Source organism: Rhinolophus sinicus, chromosome 18 (assembly GCF_057876585.1).
Source record: "Rhinolophus sinicus isolate RSI-liver-muscle chromosome 18, RSI-T2T, whole genome shotgun sequence".
Lineage (NCBI taxonomy): Eukaryota > Metazoa > Chordata > Mammalia > Chiroptera > Rhinolophidae > Rhinolophus > Rhinolophus sinicus.
In genome coordinates, this window is record NC_142518.1 from 45,633,091 (window position 1) to 45,656,397 (window position 23,307).

Here is a 23,307-nt window from a genome sequence, read left to right on the forward strand (position 1 = left end):
ACGCATTTTTAGGATAAAACATGAGACCTCAAAGACACTTTAGAGCATGCAGTAGGCTGCTTTGGGTTACCCCATCCACCCTTCTCCCTTACCCGTGCTGGGGATTTCATTTTCCCTCTCTTCTGTCATTAGGGTTACTTCAGTTAAAAAATAAAGTTTCAGAAGACTGATCTAGTCCAGCCCCCTCTTTTCACAGTTAGGAAAACTGAGGCCCACAGATGAGAAATAATTTGGCCAAAGCCCTAGACAGTGAGTTTAGCAAGAGCTAGGAGCACAATCCACCCCCGTCAGATGTACATTTTTTTCTAGTGACTTGCTCAGGTGACTACTGATTGCAAACTAGACTTTCTTGCCAACTCTGTTCCACCCCTTGTAACCTTCACCATTGTTTTTTCTTTGCCAAGGGTTATACAACCTATCCTTAGAGAAGCTTGTGGCACCAGCAGCTCTGGGAACAGTCCAGAACCTATCATCCCTTTCTATAGCTTCAAAAATAGTGAATAATACTGCATTTCCAAGAAATCACAGTGTAACTGATGAGATTTAAACTGCTCACAGAAACAGGACCAAAGTCTGTAGTTTTAGGGAGAGAGAGGCAAAACAGGGAGGAGGTCCTGCTAATCAGAGGCCATAGCCAGCAAGCAAAGAGCTAATCTTTTTCCTTTGCTTTTTAAGAGCTTGCTTTTCCCTTTGTTTATGTAAGAAAGAGATGCTATATGACCACCACAGCAAGGCTCCAAGGAAACTGGGTCCTCAGAGGAGCCCCCACAACTGGCTACCCTATCTCCTGAGGGGATTCTGCTCACAGGTTATGGAGCTAAACTATTCATCGCAGTTAAAAAAATAAAAGAAATGACTTTGGACTCAAATTAACTCAGCTTCACAACTGTTGTGTATATTGTCTGTGCAAATTAGCAGAGGCTGTCTATAGATTCACATACTTCACCCACTTATTCACACCTTAAACCCACAACACTTGCTGTTACACAGACACATGCAAATAATTCTTCTGCACACTGTCACAACTACAAACATAAGCACATATTTGTGTTGGGAAAAGCAATACAATTATAGTTTCTGCCCACACTTCTCCCCCAACACAAAGCCCCAGACACACACAGCCACCATTGATACCCACATTCACAGCCACACACACTAGGTTGAGAAGTGACCCAGGTTGCCAGGGTTAGAGTCACATTCCACGGTATCCCATTCCCCTCAGAGAACTAACAGATCATTTCACAAAGATGTCATCACCTGCCTACTAATGGCAAGTTATAGTCAGAATAAATGGTCCATTACCCACCCCTATTACAGGTAGGCCCACAGGAGAATGATAGCAGAGACAAAGGAGACTTGTGGCTCAGTGTCACTGCAGGAGACTGACCAGACAGGTAAGATGGGGACTTGTTCCAGCCAAAGAGATTTCCTTTCGTCTCTGGGCCCTAGAGTCGGGGGTGGGGAGATCAGAAGGTAGTCTTACTTTTTGCAGGTTTCTCAAAGTCTAGCAACAAATCATGTAGGAAAAAAAAAAGGCTGCTTTTTAAATCTGAGTTTTCCTTGTCCAGAAGAGGATTGGGTTGTGTATAATATTTTCTCTTTTGAACAAGGCACAAGACTTTTTGGAGTACTGTAGTGACCAACACATGGTCTCCGGAGCCACTCTCCAGGTCTGGATTTTGGCCCCACCACATACAAGATGTATGACCTTGAGCAAGTTACTTAACCTCTCTGACCCTCAGTTTTGCTATCTATTAAAAATCAGAATAATAATATTATCTACCTTGCGGTATGACATGATTTAAATTTAAAGCATTTAGATACAGCACTTCCCCCTTATCCGAATTTTTGCTTTCTGCTTTCAGTTGCCTATAGTCAACAGTGGTCTGAAAATATTAAGTGGAAAATTCCAGAAATAAACAATTCATAGGTTTTTAATTGCATGCTGTTCTAAGTAGTGTGATGAAATCTCATCCCCTCCCGTTCTGTCCTGCTTGGGACGTGAATCATCCCTTTGTCCAGCGTATCCAAGGTGTATATGCTCCCCACCCACCCATTAGTCATTTAGTAGCTGGCTGTGTTATCAGATCAACTGTCACAGTAGTGCAGTGCTTGTGGTCAAATAACCCTTATTTTACTTCTAATTGTTATTATTGTTCTATTTTATTATTAGTTATTGTTGTTAATCTCTTACTGTGCCTAGTTTATAAATTAAATTTTAACAAAGGTATGTATATATAGGAAACAACATAGTATATATAGGGTCCGGTACTATGTGCGGTTTCAGGCATCCACTGGGGCCCTTGGAACATATCCCCCACCGATAAGGGGGGACTACTGTAGTGCCTGACACTTAGGATGCTCAATAAATGGAATTACACAAATGAGCGATTTCCTGTTTTTCTCAGACCTCCATTCCCTCACAACCTGTTTGCCCACACAGAGGTGACAGTTTGGTCACTCCATTTCTGAGACAGGCCTTCTAAAGTCCAGAGAGCACAAAACTGACCTAATATCACACAGAAAGAGTAATAGGATTGGAATTGATTGCTTTGGAGTGACCCGATCAGTGTTTTCTCATCTGCCTCATTTCTCCCTTAGGAGAAAATGAGCATAGTTTGAGGAAACCTGGGGAGGAAACATGACTGGGATCAGGCAGGATGTAAATAATATTAGGAACAATGACCACTTAATATGTGCTAGGCACAGGTGTAAGTACACTCTGTGTATTATTTTATATAAACCTCACAACAACCCTATGAAGTGAAGACTATCAAAATCATAATCTGCATCACACAGAAGAGGAAACTGAGACTCCAATGCCTAGAATGGCTTCAAGCTGGGATTCGAACCCAGGCAGTCTGACACCAGAGATGGAGTGTGCAACCACTAAACTATACCACTGTCCACAAGGAAAGCAGGAGGAGAGAGGAGACAGAAACAAAGGACAAAGGAACAATACAAGTTCTTTTTGAAATAGATTGAGACAGTGTAGTGTTGTGGTGAGGTCCTAACTTAAGATCAAGTGTTTAGTCCTACCTCCACTACTACTTATTGAATGTCTTTGGGCCTGAGCTTCCTTGTCTGTAAAATGGAAATAAAACTATTTCTTGGAGTTGTGATAAGGCTTAGGGAGGTAATGCATAAAGCACCCAGGGTAATGCTTAACTCAAGGTAAATGCTCAGTAAACAGGAGCAATTGATGTTCTTAACTGTGCTCCCTGCAGGGTTTGCCTATCAGTACAGCTCTCTCTGCCCCTTCTCAGGGAAAATAAATTAGGAAGGGAAAAAAAAAACATTTATAAGCTGTCAGGAAAATGAAGAACTGTGCAGAGCAACACTTCCAGACATCTTTTCCCCTGTCTTGGGTGTGTGGAGAGGGTGGGAGGAGCTAATAATAGGCATCACTATCTCTTTCCTCAAAGAACAGATTCCAACAGGTTGCCCCCCCAGCTTCTGGTCATTTATAGCCTAAGTCAGAACTCTCCTTTTTCTTAAAGAGTTTTGTTTTTCTATGTCCTTTTCACATAGGTGCACAGTGCTGTTTGGATTCAGAAAGCAGAGAGTTTTCATTTCAATCCCATGAAGTATTGGGAAAGGAGGATGGAATCTCAGAAGATCTGAGTATTTTCCATGTGCCAAACAGAATGCTGGCACTTTCCATCACGGATTTCATTTTATCTTCACAATACCACTGTGAAGGGGTCCAGTTTTCCTCACTTTACAAGTGATTTCCTGAATACAGTAAGGGTTGCTTCTTTTTTGTATATTTTTCTCTCATCCTATATATCCAGCACAACCCTGGCCTAAGGCTGTGTCCTGCTGAGAATTTTCTGCAAACTAAAGTATTCTGAAATCTCCCTGTCCTCAACATGTGGATTTTTTCACAATCCCAATTATATAAATTGAGAGTAATTTGTCCCCAGTGAATCTGAGATCAAATTATGACTCTGCTCCTTATTAACTATGTGATTCTATGCGAGTCACTTAACCTCACCTCTAAAAGAGGGATAATTGCACCTCCTATTCCACAAGGTTGTGAAAATTAATTAACTTTCATGAAAGTGCTCTGTCAATTGGGACACTTCGTGGAAACATTTAAGCAGAATTATCAGTCAGCTTAATTTCAAAAAAGCCCCAGAAGGGCAATGGAATGATTGCATCTCTGACCTTTGATAAAGTAGGATTCCAGATCTGCATCTACCGTTGGTGACTTTGGGAATGTTGGGGGACAGAGAATGCAGAAGTTCCCTGAAGTGACTGTTGAGGAAATGGTCTTTCACCATTATCAATGTGTGACTTATATCATAGAGACATCTAAACCCTTTATATCACATTCTTCTTAAAGCAGTTTTACTAACAGTATTTCATTTGACATTCACTTAAACATCCCAAGAATTAGTCTTTATCAATTAAAATTGTTCCACTTGCTTTGTTACTATTTTCCCCTTCCTGGAAATGACCCACCTGAGTTTGCAAAATCCTTCCCTTCAAGGTCCATTCATTACTAAGGCCACCTTGGACCAGGGCCAAGCCCTAAACCCCCAGATCAGCCTTCTCTCTGCTTTCTGAATCCACACAGCACCCTGCACCTTACACTGCCCAGTATTCTAGTCATTTATATACTTGTCTTAACCTCTGCCCCTCTCCTCCCACCTTCTCACTAAATCCACATAGTCTTTGAAGGGAAGAATGAAGAAGAAATGATTTCCTTGTTGTTTTATGTCAGTCCCATTTTAAGAGCTTTCTATTATGGAAATTTTCACGTACGTGTTTATATAGAAAGTAGAGGAAATATATAATGAACACCCATATACCCATCACCCAGCTTCAACAATTAGTAACACATGAACAATATTATCACCTCTATACCTCCACTCCTGCCTTCTCACTCTGGATTATTTTAAAGCAAATCCCAGAGCCTCAGAGCCTGTTATTTCACCCGTAAATACTCTAATACAGATGCCGTCTTTTGCATTTCTGTGTCCCCTACAGTGGGAAGACCGTTTGTATCTTGTTCCCTACTACTGGGAGCACATCAGAAGATGATTTCTGAGTGCCTACTGTGTGCCAGACCTCGTGCTTAGCTCTGGAGGCTCTGGCTGAGCTAGGGAGACATACCAGAACCAAGCCACGATGTTCCAAACCAAGAATTGCTACGGTACCAGAGCGTGAGCACAGGGTGCCAGTGGGAGCCCAAGACAGAACCTCCAATTGCACTAACTGAATGGAGCTGAATCAGTCTTACGAAGACTGAGTTCAAACTCCCCGCGAGGCACGGGTTCTCCAGCAGGAGGCGCTGCAAAGGCGGGCGCGGGATACTTGGTATGTTCAGTTTCTCCTGCCGGAGCTGGGGAAGGAAGCCAGAGCCCACCGCGGGTCCAAACCGCAAGCAACAACGAAGTTTAATAGGTGAGCAGGACGCTGAGCGCCAGGGCCTGAGAGAGGCCCTAGGATTCAGGTGCCGGGCAGGGGCGCAGGGGGCACGTAGCAGGCCGGGCACCTGCTCCCAGGTCTTCTCGACGCTGCCCGTTGCCCTGACTGCCTCCAGTTACCGCCCCAACTGCTGCTCTTCCTGATAGAATATCTTGGAGCAAGGCACAGGATAGAGCGAGAAAACACCTGTTTCCAAGAAGAAAAGAAGTGGGGGGAAGCCCCCACCAGGCTTCCAATGGCCTCTCATCGAGCTTGCTCTCTAGAGCCTTGTAAAAGCGCGCCCAGAAAGCCAGTGGAGATCATTTTTCAAAAAGATCGCTTTCTATTTCTTACCCCCCCCCCCTCCTTCTCCTAAGCTGTAACGTCCCTCAAAAATGTCTTCTTTCCTCCGTGGGGTTTACCGCTCCTCCCAGACCCCTTAAGGCCCCGCCTTGGTGCCTGCTGGGACCGCCACCACCCCCAATCGCAAAATTTGCAACTGCATTCGCTTCCGGATCTTTCACTTCCTCAGCCCCCTGCCGACCTACAGGTGGGGAGTGGGACTGGGGGCAACAGAACAAAGAAAACAGGGAGCCCCTATCCCAGGCCAGGCACCCCTTCTGCAGCTCCTGACCAGCCAGGGAACAAGAGGGGCTCAGGATCGCGTGAACCCCCCGGCCCGGCTCTCACGCCACTTTCCCAAGGCCAGAAGCTAGAGTACGCGTGGGAGGTGGGGCCTGCCCCCGCGCAGCAGACAGACCTCCACGCAACAGGCCTGAGTGGCCGTGGGCGCCAACAGCCTTCCACGCACTGGGCTCCGTTATTTCATCAGCAGTTTCAGAAAAACCTGCCAAAAGCAGTTATGCCTCACTGCAATGTGTAGCTTTTTCCTGCCATTTTTTCATAATAAAAGAGGGAGTGAAGCTCGCTCGCTCTCTCCCCCTTCCCCCTCCCTCTCCCAAAAAGAGCCAAATGGATACGAGAAGGAGAAGGAAAAAAAAAGAACTCACACACCAATCTCCGAGGGGATGCCAGTGAGGTGTGGCTTGTATTTAAATATCCAATATGTCAATGTAAGGGGAGTGGGTACTTATATAAAGTGCCGTTTGCATCCGATATCTCGACGAAGCCAGCTATGAGAGGCCCAGGGAGATGGATGCAGAGGGGAAGCGGCACTTTGACTGAAAGCAAGGTCAGGAGCGCGCTGCCCCACGCTCCCCGCGGCTGAAAAGTTCCTTGGACGCGAACAGACGTCGACTGCAACTCGGCAGAGCGCGGAGCGAGGGAGCGAGCGAGCCAGCCAGCCAGCGCCCGCGGATCGCTCACGCCCGCTGCGGGGAGAGGCAGTTCGCGCCCCGCCGCCCCGGCTCGGCCCCGCGCGCCACGCCATGGCGGAGGTAGGGGGGGTCTTCGCTTCCTTGGACTGGGATCTGCACGGTTTTTCCTCGTCTCTGGGGAACGTGCCCTTAGCTGACTCCCCAGGTTTCCTGAACGAGCGCCTGGGCCAGATCGAGGGGAAGCTGCAACGCGGCTCGCCCACAGACTTCGCCCACTTGAAGGGGATCCTGCGGCGCCGCCAGCTGTACTGTCGCACCGGCTTCCACCTGGAGATCTTCCCCAACGGCACGGTGCACGGCACCCGCCACGACCACAGCCGCTTCGGTGAGGACGCGGCGGGGAGGGACGGGAGGCGAGCGGACGGACGGCGCTCTGGGAGCCGACGGCTCCGGGCTCGGGCTTCGGGCCCCACGGACCGCCCCCAGCTCGGTGCGGTCCCGGCCCGTCGAGGCGGGAGGCTGCCAGGGACGCCGGCCAGGCGTGACAAGACCGTGCGGACTTCAGCCGCGCAGCGTCAGGGCGCCTGGCACCCTCAGACGCTCGGGAGGGGGCGGGGGCGTCTTGAGGTGAGACCTCTCCTTTCCCCCACTCCACCCTCCCTCCGTCTCCTGGGTGCGAGGGGATCGTTCTGGGACTTGAACGCTGTGCTTCGGATGGAAGCAGGTGAAGCTGGGAGAGGGGTAGGAGCACCCGCGGAAGAGGTCAGGGACCGCGGCTACAGCGAGGGGCAGAGCCTCGAGGGCAGCAGGGTTGTCGCGGCCAATAGCCTGGAGCAGGAGCCGTCCTGGGCCATGGATGTGATGGGTGGGCGGTCCACGCCCAAGTCGCTTTTGGCCCGCAGAGACGCGACAGCTGTGGCACCTGCCTACCTCTGGGTTGCTCTGCCCTGGGGTGGGGGCCAATCCAGGCAGCTCGGCGTGAGCTGGATAGTGGAGAAACTAGGAAAGCCTCCCGGTGTCCACTGTGCAAGGGCGAAGCCCTGGGGCAGCTTTTGCCCGGAGCTACCTCTGGACTCCTTGCTTCAATGAGGAAACGGTCCTGGGCCCACTCCCAGCTACAGAAACAGGTGTCTCCTGGGCCCAGGACAGGAAACGTCCAACCTCCATCCAGGGTTTCTCTACCCGCCATTCTGCAGATTGTTCAAAGGGCACAGCTGCCTGTCTCACGTACAGAATACAGTTAATACAAACCTTGAACTGAGATGGAGATCATTAGGTTTCTAAGCAAATATATTCACTCTTCAGTAATTTGGCCATTTTTATTTTGTTTCCTATTCTCTGCTAAACCATTTTTCAGTTGCTGTGACAGCTACCCTTCCTTGGTCCTCCCATCCCCCAATGCCCCGACTTCCTCACAAAAACCCTGTGACCCAAGGACACCTTCTATCCCTAAGCCTGTAAGAGGCTTTGCCTACCCTCAGGCATAATACCATTCCCTTCGTTTTCCCACCCTCCCTACCCCCCTAAACTTCCCCATCCTCCTGTTCCCATGCCTTGCTAGAGCTGCATCTGGAATGCACAGTAAAAAGGGGAGGGGGTGCACAGAGGCCAAGTCTAGCAAACAACTTAGGGCCAGGGCTGGTCTTCCTTGCTGGGAGCAAGCAGGAACCCTAATGAGGCCTATGTCATCTTGGAAAAATGCACTCACAGAGCTGGAGTGCAGTAGGTTGTGTGTGGGGTGGGGGTAATGGAGGGGTGCAGGTGTCTGTATAAACTTGCAGCAGGTTCTCAAAAGGGTGATAAGGTGGGGTGGAGGGAGAGGGAGTGTTAACTTGGCTCCTTTCCCTTCCATCACTTGTGACTTTGCAGTCGCCTTTTGTTCCTCTTCAAAAGGAATGGGACTCCCACCCAGGCCTCAGAGCTTCCCAAAGTCTCCCCAAAATGGCCTAAAAATTACTGGGGTAGCTCATTCCTGATATATAAAAGAAAAAGCATGAAATGATGGAGAAATGTGGGATGGGGCAGTAGAGGTGGAGAAACTACGAGCTTGGCTCTCAGCGGCTACAAGTGTTTGTCTGACTCTGTGCCTAAGCTGAGCCCAATAACCTACAAGGTCAACATAAATCAGTAATAGGTTCTTGGGATAAGTGGTCTTTAATTACCTCCCTAAGGACACATCTTGATTTCTTTTCATCTCTCAGGCCTGCTAGGGGTGTTAAGTTTAAGCAGAAACCAAAGGAAATAAAACTGGCAGGAAGAAGGGATGTTTTTCACTGCTGCTTAACTGACTGCTTCATTTTTGGTTTGGCCTTAACAAACAAACAAACAAACAAAAACTAAACAAACAAACAAACACTGCTTGAGACCACCTCTGCATCACCTTTTCCCTGTCCTCCTTCCCTGGCTTCCTGGCAGTTCCGTGTATTTCCTGTAAAGGAAATGATAACTGGTTGAAGCTGTCTCTTTGTAACCTCCCTTGCCAACTTTCAAACACACATTTACTCTTTTGCAGTTTAGCTTTTGGCAAAGAAAGAGGTGGCGTTTGAGTCTCCTCCCTCCACATTTGAGTTAATCAGCCAGGGTATTCAATAAATCGAAACTTTAACATTCCATAAGTGCTTTAGCAGTCAACATTCCAGCAGGGTAAAGTAGGCCAGACTTAAGATATAAAATATTATAGATTTCTGCTTGGGGGGAGGAGGTAGTCTCCAAAGGCCATGTAAAGTAAATAGCTATTTGTTGTAATTGGAGAGCAGGGCCCCCAAGGATTACCCTGGAATCCATGTGTTCAGGAGTCAGGCTGAGCCCAAGAGCAGCCCCGACTCCAAATAATAACCTGTTGGCACAGCCTATCCTCCCCTTCCCACCCCCCATTCTGCAATCAGTAGCCAGGAGTATTTCAATCTCTGCCTGGCTGTTGGCATTTACATGAGGTTCATAGGGATACTGACATTCCTGAGGGGCACCTGTGGACTGGCAGAGCAGAGCTTGGGAGCCAGACTGGAGGAGAGGCCTCTGGCCAGGTGGGATGGAGCAGGCTCCTACAGCTGCTTTAGTTTTTAAGTGATCTGGTTCTTATTTGGCAAGATGCCAAGGCAGCACTGTCTTGGCCCTAAAGGTCTGAAAGGATGACTGAGGGAGCTCAGGCAAGTTATGGAACCAGATTAAATAACACATTAGCCAGTCATCTAGCTAGTTCCTTAAGCAGTGGGGTCCAGGACAGATCCGTTTTGACTGACACCATGGGGGAAAAGGTGTAAGAAGAGAAGAGTCTGGAAATTGTCAAGCAAAGGCCAGAGCCTGAGGTGGACAGGTCAAGATGAGGCAGAGCAGAGGGAGGTCCTGGGCTTTGAAGGGGGTGAGAGTACCAGGACAAATTTTGTCTACTTAATACTTTGCCTCAACACTTTGCTGTTAACACCCCTCTCCAGCTGTAGCTGGGAAAATGTGAAAATGGCTTGTTTTCTTTCTCCCTTCATGCTGGCTGGGATTCAGGCTAAGGTTTAGGAATATCTGTTCCATCATCATGTGCCACTGGGTTCCCACAGTTTGAATCCAGCTAATAGGAAAATTGGCAAGGGGAAGTGATGCCCAAAGACAGCTGGGCAGGGATGATTCCAGCTGTTGGAGACCCCTGTTACTGGACACAACCCAAGTGACTTCCTGTATGATCTATCCTTTGGCATCAAGGTTAACAGAGTTGGAGAAAAACTGTGGTGACTCAAATGGCCACACCTCTTGGGTTTCATGATTTGTTCTCACACCAGGTCTTGGACGGTGAGATCACAAGCTGCCCTCTGCTACTTAATTAGCTCAGGGTGGTCAGAGACATGAGATACTTAGAGAATGAGGGAACTAAGACTTGAAGCTCAGAAATAATCTGCCTAAGCAAAGCAAAGAACTGAAAGCTCCAGCAGGTTGCTATCCCTCAAAGTTTAGCACCCAGAACTGAATCATGACCTGGTTTCTCGTTTCCTTGCCACACTGGCTGTTCTCCTTTGAACATGCTCCTATTTTTCCATAGCCCTCTTTAAACTATAAACAGTCTTCTCAGTGTGACCTACCTAAAACAGACAGAGTGGAGCAGTCCTCTCCCTTATGCCAGTTACTAGATCTTTATCAGTGTAGCCTTAAATCACATTAACTTCCCCCCCCTTTTTACTAGTTTTTACATTAGCTTTTTTTTTATTTGTTTCAGGTGTACAAAACAATGTAATAGTTAGACATTTATACCCCTCACAAATTGATAACCACTCTCCCCCAATCTACTACATTAGGTTTTTAATATTTTTTAATTTTTACATGACTAGTTTACATTATATTAGCTTTTTAATGATCTCATGAGTCACCCACACTGAGCTTACCTTGTTCAATCAAATCTCTTAAACCATTGTTGTGCATGGTTTGCTATGCCACATCTCCCCATTCCAAAGATGGACAGACTTGCATTTAATAAAAATGCATGAAGACACAAAAGAACAGTACATGTTTTCAAGAAAATATATGTGGTTACCCGAAGTGGGGAGGAGGATGAGAGCAGAGTATGGAAATAAAAAGAAAGAAATAGATAAACAAAAAGCCCTTGCACAGACCGATTGTGATAATAGGCCAAAAATCAAGGAATATGATTCACCTGTCTGCAATTGAGGCTCACCCTCCCCCAAAGAATCCCAAGAAAACATCTCAGGTAATTGGTTTGGGGACCAAAGTTCATGACTTTACTTTTTTTTTAATTTATTTTTTAAATTTATTGGGGTGACAATTGTTAGTAAAATTAGATAGATTTCAGGTGTACAATTCTGTATTACATCATCTATAAATCCCATTGTGTGTTCATCACCCAGAGTCAGTTCTCCTTCCATCACCATATATTTGATCCCACTTACCCTCATCTCCCACCCCCCACCCCCCTTACCGTCTGGTAACCACTAAACTATTGTCTGTGTCTATGAGTTTCTGTTTATCATTTGTTTAGGACTTTACATTTTATTCTAATTAAAGCTTACTTTGATAGAGTCAGCCCATTTTTCCATTCTCTTGACATTTCTTTGGATTTTGTTTGTCACCCTCTCAGCTGTATGTCTTCTGGAACTAAGGTAAGCAGTCCACGTATGTCCTCTTACAAGTTATTTATTAAAATGTAAGGGGATCAAATATATGGTGATGGAAGGAGAACTGACTCTGGGTGGTGAACACACAATGGGATTTATAGATGATGTAATACACAGAATTGTACACCTGAAATCTATGTAATTTTACTAACAATTGTCACCCCAATAAATTTAAAAAAATGTTAAACAGGGCAGAAACAAAATCAGAACATTCTATGGTACAACTAAAGTGTTTTGTCCATTAAATCAGTATCTGCTTAACCGTTACTTGGCACCTGGTATTTTCCCTTCCTCTCCTACCATCTTGTATCAATCTCTTTTCCTAAAACTCCTTTCTTTGTACTATAAGAGTTGGTAACAACCAGACTGAGAATAAAACTTGGATGATTTCGATGTTGGAGGCCAAATGCTACACCCTGAGCGTTCTATACAATGGCAGCCAAAGAACTTTACATTCTCTGAATGGATCCCAGTGGGCCATGGAAACATGTGCCCTAAAGCTGCCACACCTGAACACCCACCCACCAGCCAAAGTCCCTGGGGCTCTTTAGACTTCCCACTGGAGTTTTGAACCTGATTACAAAATTAACCACTTACATTTTTTAAGTGAACTTTAAGGAATCAGTCTCACTCCCTATGTAGATTACATAGACTGTTATTACCCTTAAGAATTGCATTTTTAGACAAGAAAGAGCCAGATATGAGCTCATTTCATACCTTTGGATGCCTCTGTGAGTCAGTTGTATCAAGTTTTGGTCTGTACATTGAAAAACATGGTTAGAGACAGGAATATCACAGAGGAATCTAGTTGCCCATTATAGCTGCATCCATATAATAGATGTGCTATCTTAGGACGAAAGTATAAAGTCTTTAGTGTCACCATTATTTCAGTTCTTGGTCCTTTTTTCCCTCTTACTAGTTGATTTCTTTTCTCTTCCTACTGCTGCTGAGTAAATGAAAACATTTTCAAACCCTCAACTCTAACCTTGTCTGCTAAAGGGACATTTCTGAATGTCTTCCCTTTCCCCTTAAAGTTGCAACATCTCAAATCAGTATCAAGTCCAATACTACCTGCCAACTCTTTGCCATGGATAAACTTAAAATTCTCTAGCGAGAAGGGGAGAATGACAGGCTTGTCAGCCTGGGACTGCACTAGCTGAGAACACTTTTTAGGAGAAAGCTCTCACTGGGCCAATTTTGCCTCCTGCCTATGACAGGAGAAACAAACTTAGTGAGTGGCCTGTGTGGCCTTTGTTAGAGTCAGCTACAGGCAGTTGACAGCCTCATGTGGCTTTAAGGACATGGGAGCTAAGAGGGTGCAAAACAAGTTCAGCCTAGAGGACAGCAAGGTAATGATGTGTGCTCTAGGTCAGAGGGAAGTGATTTGGGGAAGATACAGAAACAAGGCCACATTCTCCCATTTAGAAAACTGCCCACCCATTTCTTGAAATAGTGGCATTTAACAGTAATAGTACCTTATAATTATGGAGCTTTTATAGCCAAAGCCTTCTCACAGTCTCTTATGATATGCCTAAGAGTGTTGAGTAGAGGCAGAAAGTATTTCCCCCATTTTACATATGGAAAAACTGAAGTTCAGAGAGACTCACTGCCTGAGGTTCTATTCTTGCTGCAAAAAATGGTTTTATCAGGTAATTCACAAAAGGCACACAAGACTGGCTTCTAGTTGGGGATAAATGACTGAAAGTTCATGTCACCTGGACAGCTTCCTCTTAGCTTGATATCAGTAATGGAAATGACACTCACTTTTTTGCTCTAGGCATCCTGGAGTTTATCAGCCTAGCCGTGGGGCTGATCAGCATCCGGGGCGTGGACTCTGGACTATACTTAGGGATGAACGAGCGAGGAGAGCTGTATGGGTCGGTAAGTTTAAGGTTTTCTTTTCATCGGAGGCTATTACCACCAGTGTTTGGACAATGTAAGGCAAAAGTATAAAAACTTTTATCTAGCATTTGAAAGCACTTTTGTCAAATGTAAAGGATTAGTGTCTTCAAACCACTTCTTGGCTGCCCAGGAACTTGCTACATAACACTTTCACTCATTCAGCCACCATTAAAACATAAGCTTTACTTTGGGAAGGACTGAAATAAAGGACAGGGAGAAAGAATGACTCAGGAGAGAGTACCAGTTCCAGTGGCCTGACCCCAAAAGCCCATGCACTTCCCTCACATGTCACAGGATGAGGACCCCACTGTAGTCCAACTCTTCCATTTTATAGCAAAATCAAAACTCAGGAATTGGAAACCCACCACTTTGACCAAACTTCAAGTTGGTGGAGGAGCATGAGAAGAGGCCAAGCCTCCCTGACCCCACCCCCTTCCACAGGTGCACCCCCAGGGGCCTTTCCAAACAGCTGCGACAGGGCCACAGCCCAGACCCAGTGCAGCAGAATCCCTGGGCTGGAACCACTGGCTCAGTCGAGGACAGTGCACCAGCTCGTCTTCCTGCTGGGACCTTCCATAGCACGTTCTGCCTGGACCACACTTCCTTTTGCTTTGTTTCATAATTGCATTACATAATTGCAATACACTATCTAGTCCCACTGATAATTGGAAAGGCACTGACCATTTGGATGGAGAATTATATGCAAACAAACACCAAAATCCTTCTTCATAAGTCCATTAGTTGTAATAAACTAGAACTAATTTGCAAATATCTCATTGAAACTGCCAGTTAGGGAGGCCTTTGGAGGCTGCTCTCCAACAAGGGGAGGTTAATGGAAAATTATTGTTCAGTAAGCAGTTACCAATCTAAGTTTTGTAAAATCGGTAATTCTTTATGAGTTTGTTTTAATACAAATAAAAATTTAAAATAAAATAAAAAATAATAATAAAAAAAAAAAACATAAGCTTTACTATGGCACACTTGCTTTCGCCTTTTCCATTAAAGAGCCAGCTAGTCTGATGATATAGTGAGCTGCGCTGGTTTGTCAGTAGATGGTAATGGTTTGGGGCATTAACCCTCCCAAGGAGCACATCTGAATTTTAATGGGTGCCCAGAAGAGTAGCAGACTAGCTGGCACAAAAATCAGCAGTGTAAGAGCTGCCCTTCAGATTGAGGATTCTGAGATTAACAACACAGTCCTTGATTTCCAGATTGCTTCAGCTGAATCCCAAAGGCTAAATGAAACAAACAAATAAAGAGAGAGGGTTCCTGGGTCTGGTGACAACCCGAAGTCCCCAGCTAGGACTGGGTTGGCTGCAGTGCATGTTCTCTTTTCTGGAAGCTAGCCAAGATCTGGGAAATGGTGAATGGGATCCCAACTTGTGGCTTTGGCTTTTGAGTCACATAGCATGCTTTCTGGCTGCCTGCACCCCTTGAAATCAGAGCACATTTTTCCCTGACACCTAAGCGATATGCCTGTCCCCAGCACTCAGTATCGGCAACCCCAGCAAGTAGTATGGCGGTTGGATCAAGTGTGAGAAGGGACAGAGGCAAGAGACCCGAGAACTGCTAGCTTGAAATAGCCAGATTGGAGGAACTTTTCAAGGAGATCTTTTCTGAGCTATCCAACTGACAGGCCTGAGACCCTTCATCATGAGAAATCACCTTCCATGGAACTTTATACAGATCCAAGGCCTTTGCCTATCAGTTAACATAGTTGACTGTATTCTCAATGGATTTGAACATCATTAGCCCTAAGTAGGGAGGAAACTCAGACGTGCCAGTGGGACATTGGGAGGCCATAGCAGAAATTCTCAGGCTCAGAAAAATCTCAGTCTCCAAGAGCCAGGTGAGGCCATCTCCTCCAGTCTCCTGCCTTCAGGAAAGATCTCACCTAAAATATTTGTGTGTGGCTCATGAAAGAAGACGGAGGTGATACAGACAGGATTCTCTTGTACTACTTGGAAAGATGATACCTCAGTTATACTGGGAGATAGGACTGAAATTTTCTAATATCAATGTGCTATTGCTAATTCAGGGTTCTCCACCAGCAAGCTGGGATGGGAGAAATAGTCATATAATGGGCTCTGCTTTGTTTTCTCACCCTCACAGAAGAAACTCACACGTGAATGTGTTTTCCGGGAACAGTTTGAAGAAAACTGGTACAACACCTATGCCTCCACCTTGTACAAACACTCGGACTCAGAGAGACAGTATTATGTGGCCCTGAATAAAGACGGCTCACCCCGGGAGGGATACAGGACTAAACGACACCAGAAATTCACTCACTTTTTACCCAGGCCAGTAGATCCTTCTAAGTTGCCCTCCATGTCCAGAGATCTCTTCCGCTATAGGTAATGGACCCTAGTGTGACCTCTGTGACCTGTGTACTCTGCGGCCACAGTTGTCTCTGTAAGCACTATACGTGTAGCTTTCCAATTCTCTTTCCTATCAATTTAGATAACAGAGAAGCACTTACTGTTCAACTTGACCCAGCTGTTCCCTTGTTGTTCAAAGTGTATATCAAGGTTGGGTTATTTTGGGGAGGGATGTGGGAGGAGGGGTGGGCTAGAGGGAATCTTGTATATACTTTTGTCTTTACTCATGTTCTTTCCCCTGAGGTGGCATGAGAAAGAATGGGGGCCCTTGCCAAGGGCCAGGGTGTCTTACCCCACAATCTACCCAAATACCTTGACAATGGGTAAATGAAAGACCAAGAAATCTGTCATAGATGCTACCTACAGAGCTTTGGAAGTCTAATTCAGAAAATCCCTACAGCCCTGCTGCAAGCTGACCCTGCATTGGCTCTGCAGATTTCTCATCTGTCCTGACATGCAGTTTTCCTGCCATTGGAAGTGGGAGATGGAGTAGGTTGTAATAAAATGCTATTAAAATATAAGCATGGATACTGTGCATAAGGACAAACTATTTATGAAATGTACATGCTATTTATTTTATATATTTATTTATTTCAAAATAATTTTATTTTTAATGAGAGATGCTATGACTGGATTTTCATCAGAAAGAATAAGGTCCTACTGAAACGGGATAAATGAGTTATTAAAGGCTTTTATTGGCAATAAAATTGTCTTTATATTGTAACCACTGTCTAATTCTATTGATTCATACATTTAGTAGGCTTAGCTCGGTTAGCTTCATTCTTTCCAACTTGTTAGAATCTCCTGATGTTGGCATCACACTGCCTAGGCTAAATGACCCATCATTCACAATGTTAGCATTATCTAGAGGCCCTATCTGAAGTCCTTTCTGGTTCTGTGACATTAAACTTAGTAGTGAATCAAAGCTTCAGGAAGGCCTGGTCAACAGCTTTTATGGAAGCTCCCATCCGTGCTTAGGACTAGGCATAGGGAAACTCTCTTTTGAGATTTGGTTAACGCCCAAAGCCCAGAGGTCAGAAACCCTAATTGGTGGCTTTTTACTTTAGATATGAAAATGAAGGGATTCAAAATAGACAGATGATTACTAGAATTAGTGGGATGATCACGTTGTAAGGTATAAAAATGTTGAATCACTATATTGTACACCTGAAACTAATATAACCAACATAAGATTGTATATCAACTACATTTAAATAAAATTTTTTAAAAAGAAAAATAAATAAACAACAATCAATAGGGAGACTGATTTTTTTGAACCAATCAACTTCCCTTCTGGAGGTGTTCTCCCACTCGCTCTCCAACCCTGACCCCTATCCTCTGCCAGTGCTTTTCCTAGAGAATTCTGGGAAGCTCTGAACACATTTCCCTAAAGCAGTATTCTCAGAGTTTATGGTCTCTTGACCAGCAGCAGCATCTGGGAACTTGGTAGAAATGCAAATTATCAGGCCCTACCGTAGACCTGCCAAATTAGAAACTCTGGGTGTGGGGCTCAGCAATCTGTGTGATAACAAGCCTTCCAGAGGATTCCTGTGCATGATAAAATTTGAAACCTAGTGCCATAAAGGAATGGTTTTATAAAAGAATTATTTTTGCAGCTGAATGGCTTATAAATAAAGCTTTAGGATAACTTCAGTCCATAAAGCAAAAGTAGATTGGCTCTAGTTGAAGTGGGGATGGCATTCCTGGACCTCCTTCATCTCCACAGTAACCCCTGAGATATCTTGGTTTAAAATTCCTGGCCTCTTTTCTGGTATTTACTGAGGAGCATAGGATTATTTGCATTTTCCAAATGAATGCTGTCAGGAAACAAGAACCAAAGGAATAAAAGTCTTATTGAGTACTCAGGCACCATGAAGGACTGGTGGGAGAAGGTTTTGGGTAAGATACCATGTTTCCCCAAAAATAAGACCTAGCCAGACAATCAGCTCTAATATGTCTTTTGGAGCAAAAATTAATATAAGACCAGGTATTATATTATATCATATCATATCATATTATATAAGAACTGGTCTTATATAAGATTGGGTCTTATATTAAAATAAGACCAGGTCTTATATTAATTTTTCTCCAAAAGACGCATTAGAGCTGATGGTCCAGCTAGGTCTTATTTTCGGGGAAACACAGTAGTTCCTCCTGGTGTTTCTCAATCACATCATATAAGTATCCACTATTTTTGCAACCAATTGTAATGGTGAAACAAATAGCTTAGGTAGCAGCTCACTTAAAAATCAAAACCAAAAAGTCTATAAAAGCTCATCCAAATCTAAGTACCCAACGGGAAAACCACACATATGAGAATACATACATGAGATAGCAAATAAGTCTGTAGGATAAAAAATGCTAAGTTGCCTGGTGTGTGTGATCATGGAATGTTCACCAATGGAAGCACCAAGGCAGAGATCTCGCAGGGCCAGGATGAGTATGGAAATCTTCCTGAAAGGAAAAATGCCCCCATAAAGAACCAACAGGATTTGGAGAGCCAAAGAGGCTGATGGCAATGTCCATGTTGGGCTACAGGGAAAAGACAGCACCTCTAGAGATCTCAGAAAAGGGTGAAAAATCAGCTATGTGACTTTTTTTTATCACATGTTTAATGTGTACCACACCTTTATTTTAAAACCAAAATTTTACCTATATTATCTATGGTCAGCTACCTAGAACTTTTGATACACAGCTACAATTTCTGAGGGCTTGAGAGATAAATGTGATCTATTTTAACCAACAGAAAGCTGGCACTTCCTATGAGTAGGGCCAGTGTTACTCTAGTGAGGCACTTGACATGGGCCTGGCAAGGCCACAAGCATCATACTACAGGGCAGGATTTACAAGAAAAACACCACTGTAATGAAAAAGGGAAAGACTTCAAATCCTAGGTTCAGTCCTTACTTTTTTCCTCTAGGTGGAAGTAGAGGGAAAAAGACTAGAAGAATGGGGTAGGGTCCCCAGGATACAGGAAGAGTTAGTCAATTGGCAGGGGGCAGGGGATGGAGGCTCTCTTTGGTATAGAACTATAGGAATAACAATGAAGGAGGCACATGACCAGGAAATGTCAATGGGCAGCTGTTTTCATTTTCAAAAACAGGGGAAAGATATATTCTGGAAGTGAAAATGTAAGATGAATGATCTGACACCTCTTGATCAATCGACAGCTAATTGACACCACATCCCCAGAGTGCTAAAGTAATGGGTTTTGTGCCAACTAGAGAGAATTTTAGAGTAGTAAACTCTGAACCTCTGGTTTTAGGTGAAAACATATGCAGAGACAATTTCTTATTCATCTTTGCATCCCCTCTCAGTGTTTAGGTTGTTCCTGAACAAAACAAACACCTAGGAAATGTATGTTGAATAAACAAATGGGTGGTTGAAAGAATATGAATGAGTAAATGAATGAATGGACAAGGATACCTTTAGCAAATATGTACATGAGGCAAATGCTAGGCTAAAGAGAGAAAATGCATTCTATAACAGAATCCCCTGAACTGTTAAGTTCTGAGTATACTTAAATAGGGACAATGACAAACTAGAGTGTGTCTTGGGAAAGAGAGTGAGTTCCCTGTCACTGTAACTGTTTAAGGAAAGGCTAGACATCCTCTTGACAAAGATATTGCATTGAGAGGGGACAGGGTGAATATTAGATTAAAATGGCAGAATGTGTCATTAGTTTACTAACTCTTACTCTGTGGGACCCCGAGATTTCTTTTGAGCACCAATAATGTTCCAAGAAAGAATACATAATATCTAAGAGTGCTACCCAACTGCTATTCTAGGCCAAGGAAAACACTGTAGACCAGAGGGTCATGAGGTCCTTAAAGATCCACAGAAGGCTCCCTGGTCCTGCACTCCCAAAATAGTAGTAATTTTTTATGTGTATGTACATTTGACCTTTCATTGGTTTTCAAAGGATCCCCCAAAATGTTAGGAACAACTGTCTTAGAAGTTTCCACGGCCTCAAATCATCTGGTATAAGAAGTGAAGGCCACTTCCTATGTGAAAAACATGACAGTCTTTAGTTTTTTTCTCTTTTTTTCAAAGATGTAGATTTTATATGTGAAACCTTTGACTTCTGTCCTCTAAGACATAGCTTCAAGTTTGGAAACAGGAAGGCGGGAGTGTGGCGAGGGAGGAGCTGGCATGGCTTCACTGCTCAGTGGTTCTGAACAAATCTCAACCCAGGTCCAGCCCCAACAGCAGTCCTGATAGAAGCAAGCTACTCCTTCCCTGCCCTACACTCCCCTCTTTTTACTCCCACTGCAAACAGCCAAATGTTGCTCATGTTTAAAAAAACAATCAGAGACTGAAGCCACCAGGCCCAGACACGAGGAGTTTATCGAAGCCATCAAAGCAGACTCCTTCCCAAAAGGAATTTAATCAAAGTCTTGAAATAATAAAAGAAACTAAGTTTATAGCTTACCTTCAAGTCACTGCAGTACTCAGTCACCAAATTCCTGGCTGAATAGTCAGAAATCCAGCAGACTCAGGGCTCTAGTTGGGTCACAGGTCACACGGGCTTCATCCAAGTTGCCTGGAGTGTAGGCCTAAACTTCCTCCTCCTGAAGAGGCTGGCCTTTAGGACTGCTTTCCTTTTCTCTGGAGTAGGAGCTACATTGCCTTTCTCCAGCACTTCACGACATGGGATCTGTTGAGGAGGAATATGGGAGCTTAGGGAGAAGGGGACCAGAGAGGAAAAATCTCTGGAAAAGACATATTCACTGTCAGTCATTTGCCTCCCTTGCTGAGCAGGAGGATCAGAACATAATTTACTTTGTCATTCCTAGAGTTCCATCTTTTCTCAGCAGAAAATGGAAGGCCTTTCTAATTGGTCTGTACACCAGGGCTTTGATGGCAATTGCAGAGATACCCAACTATCTCTTTGACCTTCAATAGTCTCCACTCCTCCATCCCAACATAAGCTGTTTACCCTCTGCATCTTTTTCCAATTCCCAGACAAGGTATTGAATCAGCCCTGTTCTTTATTGTTGGCAATGGAGCAAAAGACATGTAGATAACATGTTACCCAGGTCCTAGAGTCAGACCAACTTGTTTACATTCAGATTCCTTTACTTCTTAACTGTTTGACCCCAAATTTATTAATTTATGCATCAATTCAACAAATATTTATTGAGCACCTATTACATCTTTAGAGATATAATGGTGAATAAGACAGATGTAGCTCCTTTCATCGTGACATGGTGTAGTCGGGAAGACAGACATAAACAAATAAACTTACATATTGTAATAATTGCTGTAAAGAAAGTGTGCAAGGTGCTATGAGAGTGTTTATCAGGAAGACATAACCTTAAATTGAGGGAGTAGTCCTGGAAGGCTTACTGAAAAAGTGATGCTTAGGGTGAGCCCTGAAGGGTGAGTAGGAGTTAGCTTAGTTGGGGGTAGGAATAGCTTTCCAGGCAGAGAGAACAGAAATAAGTAAAAGTCCAGAGGCAAGAAGGAGTTAGGCATGATAAAAAAAAACTACAAGAAAGTAGAATGGCTGAATTGTAGTGAGCATCTTCATAGATGGGGATGATTGTAAAACCTACCTCAAGAGCTATTGCTGGAAGATTAAATAAGATAATATATGGAAAATATAAAGTGCTTAACACAGTACCTCGTGCATAGTGAGCACTCAGTAAATGTTAGCTATTGCTATTACTGTTATTTCATTATTTATTAGTAATAGTATTAATTTGAAGACATATCTCTGAATGAAAATATGCATCACTCCATCCCTTCTCCTATATGTATGATTCTGCTGGGGTTTAGAAAGGATAGGTACCAGAAAGCATGGTGGCACATTGGACAGTCACACAATACAAATACTGGCCTCTTACTAAGAACATACAATGAGAGCACCCACTTGGAAACTCAGTCTTCTAATGTACCTGGTCTGAAGCAAAGCAACAGAATCTCACAGCCCTCATCCAACTTCTAGTTTAGTTACATTTTAGCAGTGCATCCTAGGGTCCCAGGATCCTCCCTTCTCCAGGCTCCCATAACCACACCAAAAATAGACTGTATCACTCAGGTACCAAGTACGCAGAAACCTCTATTTTCATTTATCTTTCTTGTAGTCTTGTTCTTTGAGCCCCATCCCACTCCTTTTTAACGTGCCACACACTATACTCCTAGCAAACTCCTGGTGGCAGATGTATACTTGCTCTGTCAGTTTCCAATTTCCCTGTGTCCCACCAGTTATAAATGCTCTAAGTTTCCAAAACCCATTATACCATTCTAACCTCATGGAACACTATATCTTACAGGTTTCCCCAGGATTGCCCCTTAAGCTGTTGTACCCATACACAATATCCCTTGAACTCTCCTCCAATATAAACCCAGGGCATAACCTCCTCAGTGTGTAATCTGAATGTCATGTATATATCTCGCACAGGATAACAGTCTCCACCCAAAGCCCATCCAACTACAGTTTAAAGTGCCCACTTTCTCTGCTTCTGCTCATGGATTGCTAACATTGCTAGGTAAAGCTATGAAAATTGGGTCCTCATTTCTGCACAGCAAAAGAAACCATCGACAAAATAAAGAGGCAACCAACTGAATGAGAGAAGATTTTTGCAAGCAGTGCCTCTGATAAGGGGCTAATATCTAAAATATACAAGGAACTCATGCAACTCAAAAACCAAAAAACAAACAACCCAATTGAAAAGTGGGCAGAGGACCTGAAGAGATATTTCTCCAAAGAGGACATACAAATGGCAAATAGACATATGAAAAAATGCTCAACATCACTAATCATCAGAGAAATGCAAATCAAAACCACAATGAGATATCACCTCACCCCAGTCAGAATGGCGATCATCAACAAGACAAATAGTAACAAATGTTGGAGAGGCTGTGGAGAAAAAGGAACCCTCATACACTGTTGGTGGGAATGCAGACTGGTGCAGCCGTTATGGAAGGCAGTATGGAGGCTCCTCGAAAAATTACAAATAGAATTGCCATATGACCCAACAATCCCTCTCCTGGGTATCTACCCAAAAAATCTGAAAACATTTATACATAAAGACACGTGTGCTCCAATGTTCATTGCAGCTTTGTTTACGGTGGCCAAGACATGGAAACAACCACAATGCCCTTCGATAGATGAATGGATAAAGAAGTTGTGGTATATATACACAATGGAATACTATTCGGCGGTAAGAAAAGATGATATAGGAACATTTTTGACAACATGGATGGATTTTGAGAGTA

The 23,307-nt window shown here is 44.1% G+C and overlaps 1 protein-coding gene across 1 annotated transcript; it reads left to right on the top strand.

Moving 5' to 3' along the window:
- Window positions 1-6,740: 6,740 nt before the first annotated feature.
- Window positions 6,741-17,286, top strand: FGF16 (fibroblast growth factor 16). The gene is made up of 3 exons (XM_019716354.3): window positions 6,741-7,077; window positions 13,581-13,684; window positions 15,818-17,286. Exons 1-3 carry the CDS (start codon window positions 6,804-6,806, stop codon window positions 16,061-16,063), a joined length of 624 nt encoding a protein of 207 aa, XP_019571913.1. The 5' UTR covers window positions 6,741-6,803; the 3' UTR covers window positions 16,064-17,286.
- Window positions 17,287-23,307: the final 6,021 nt, after the last annotated feature.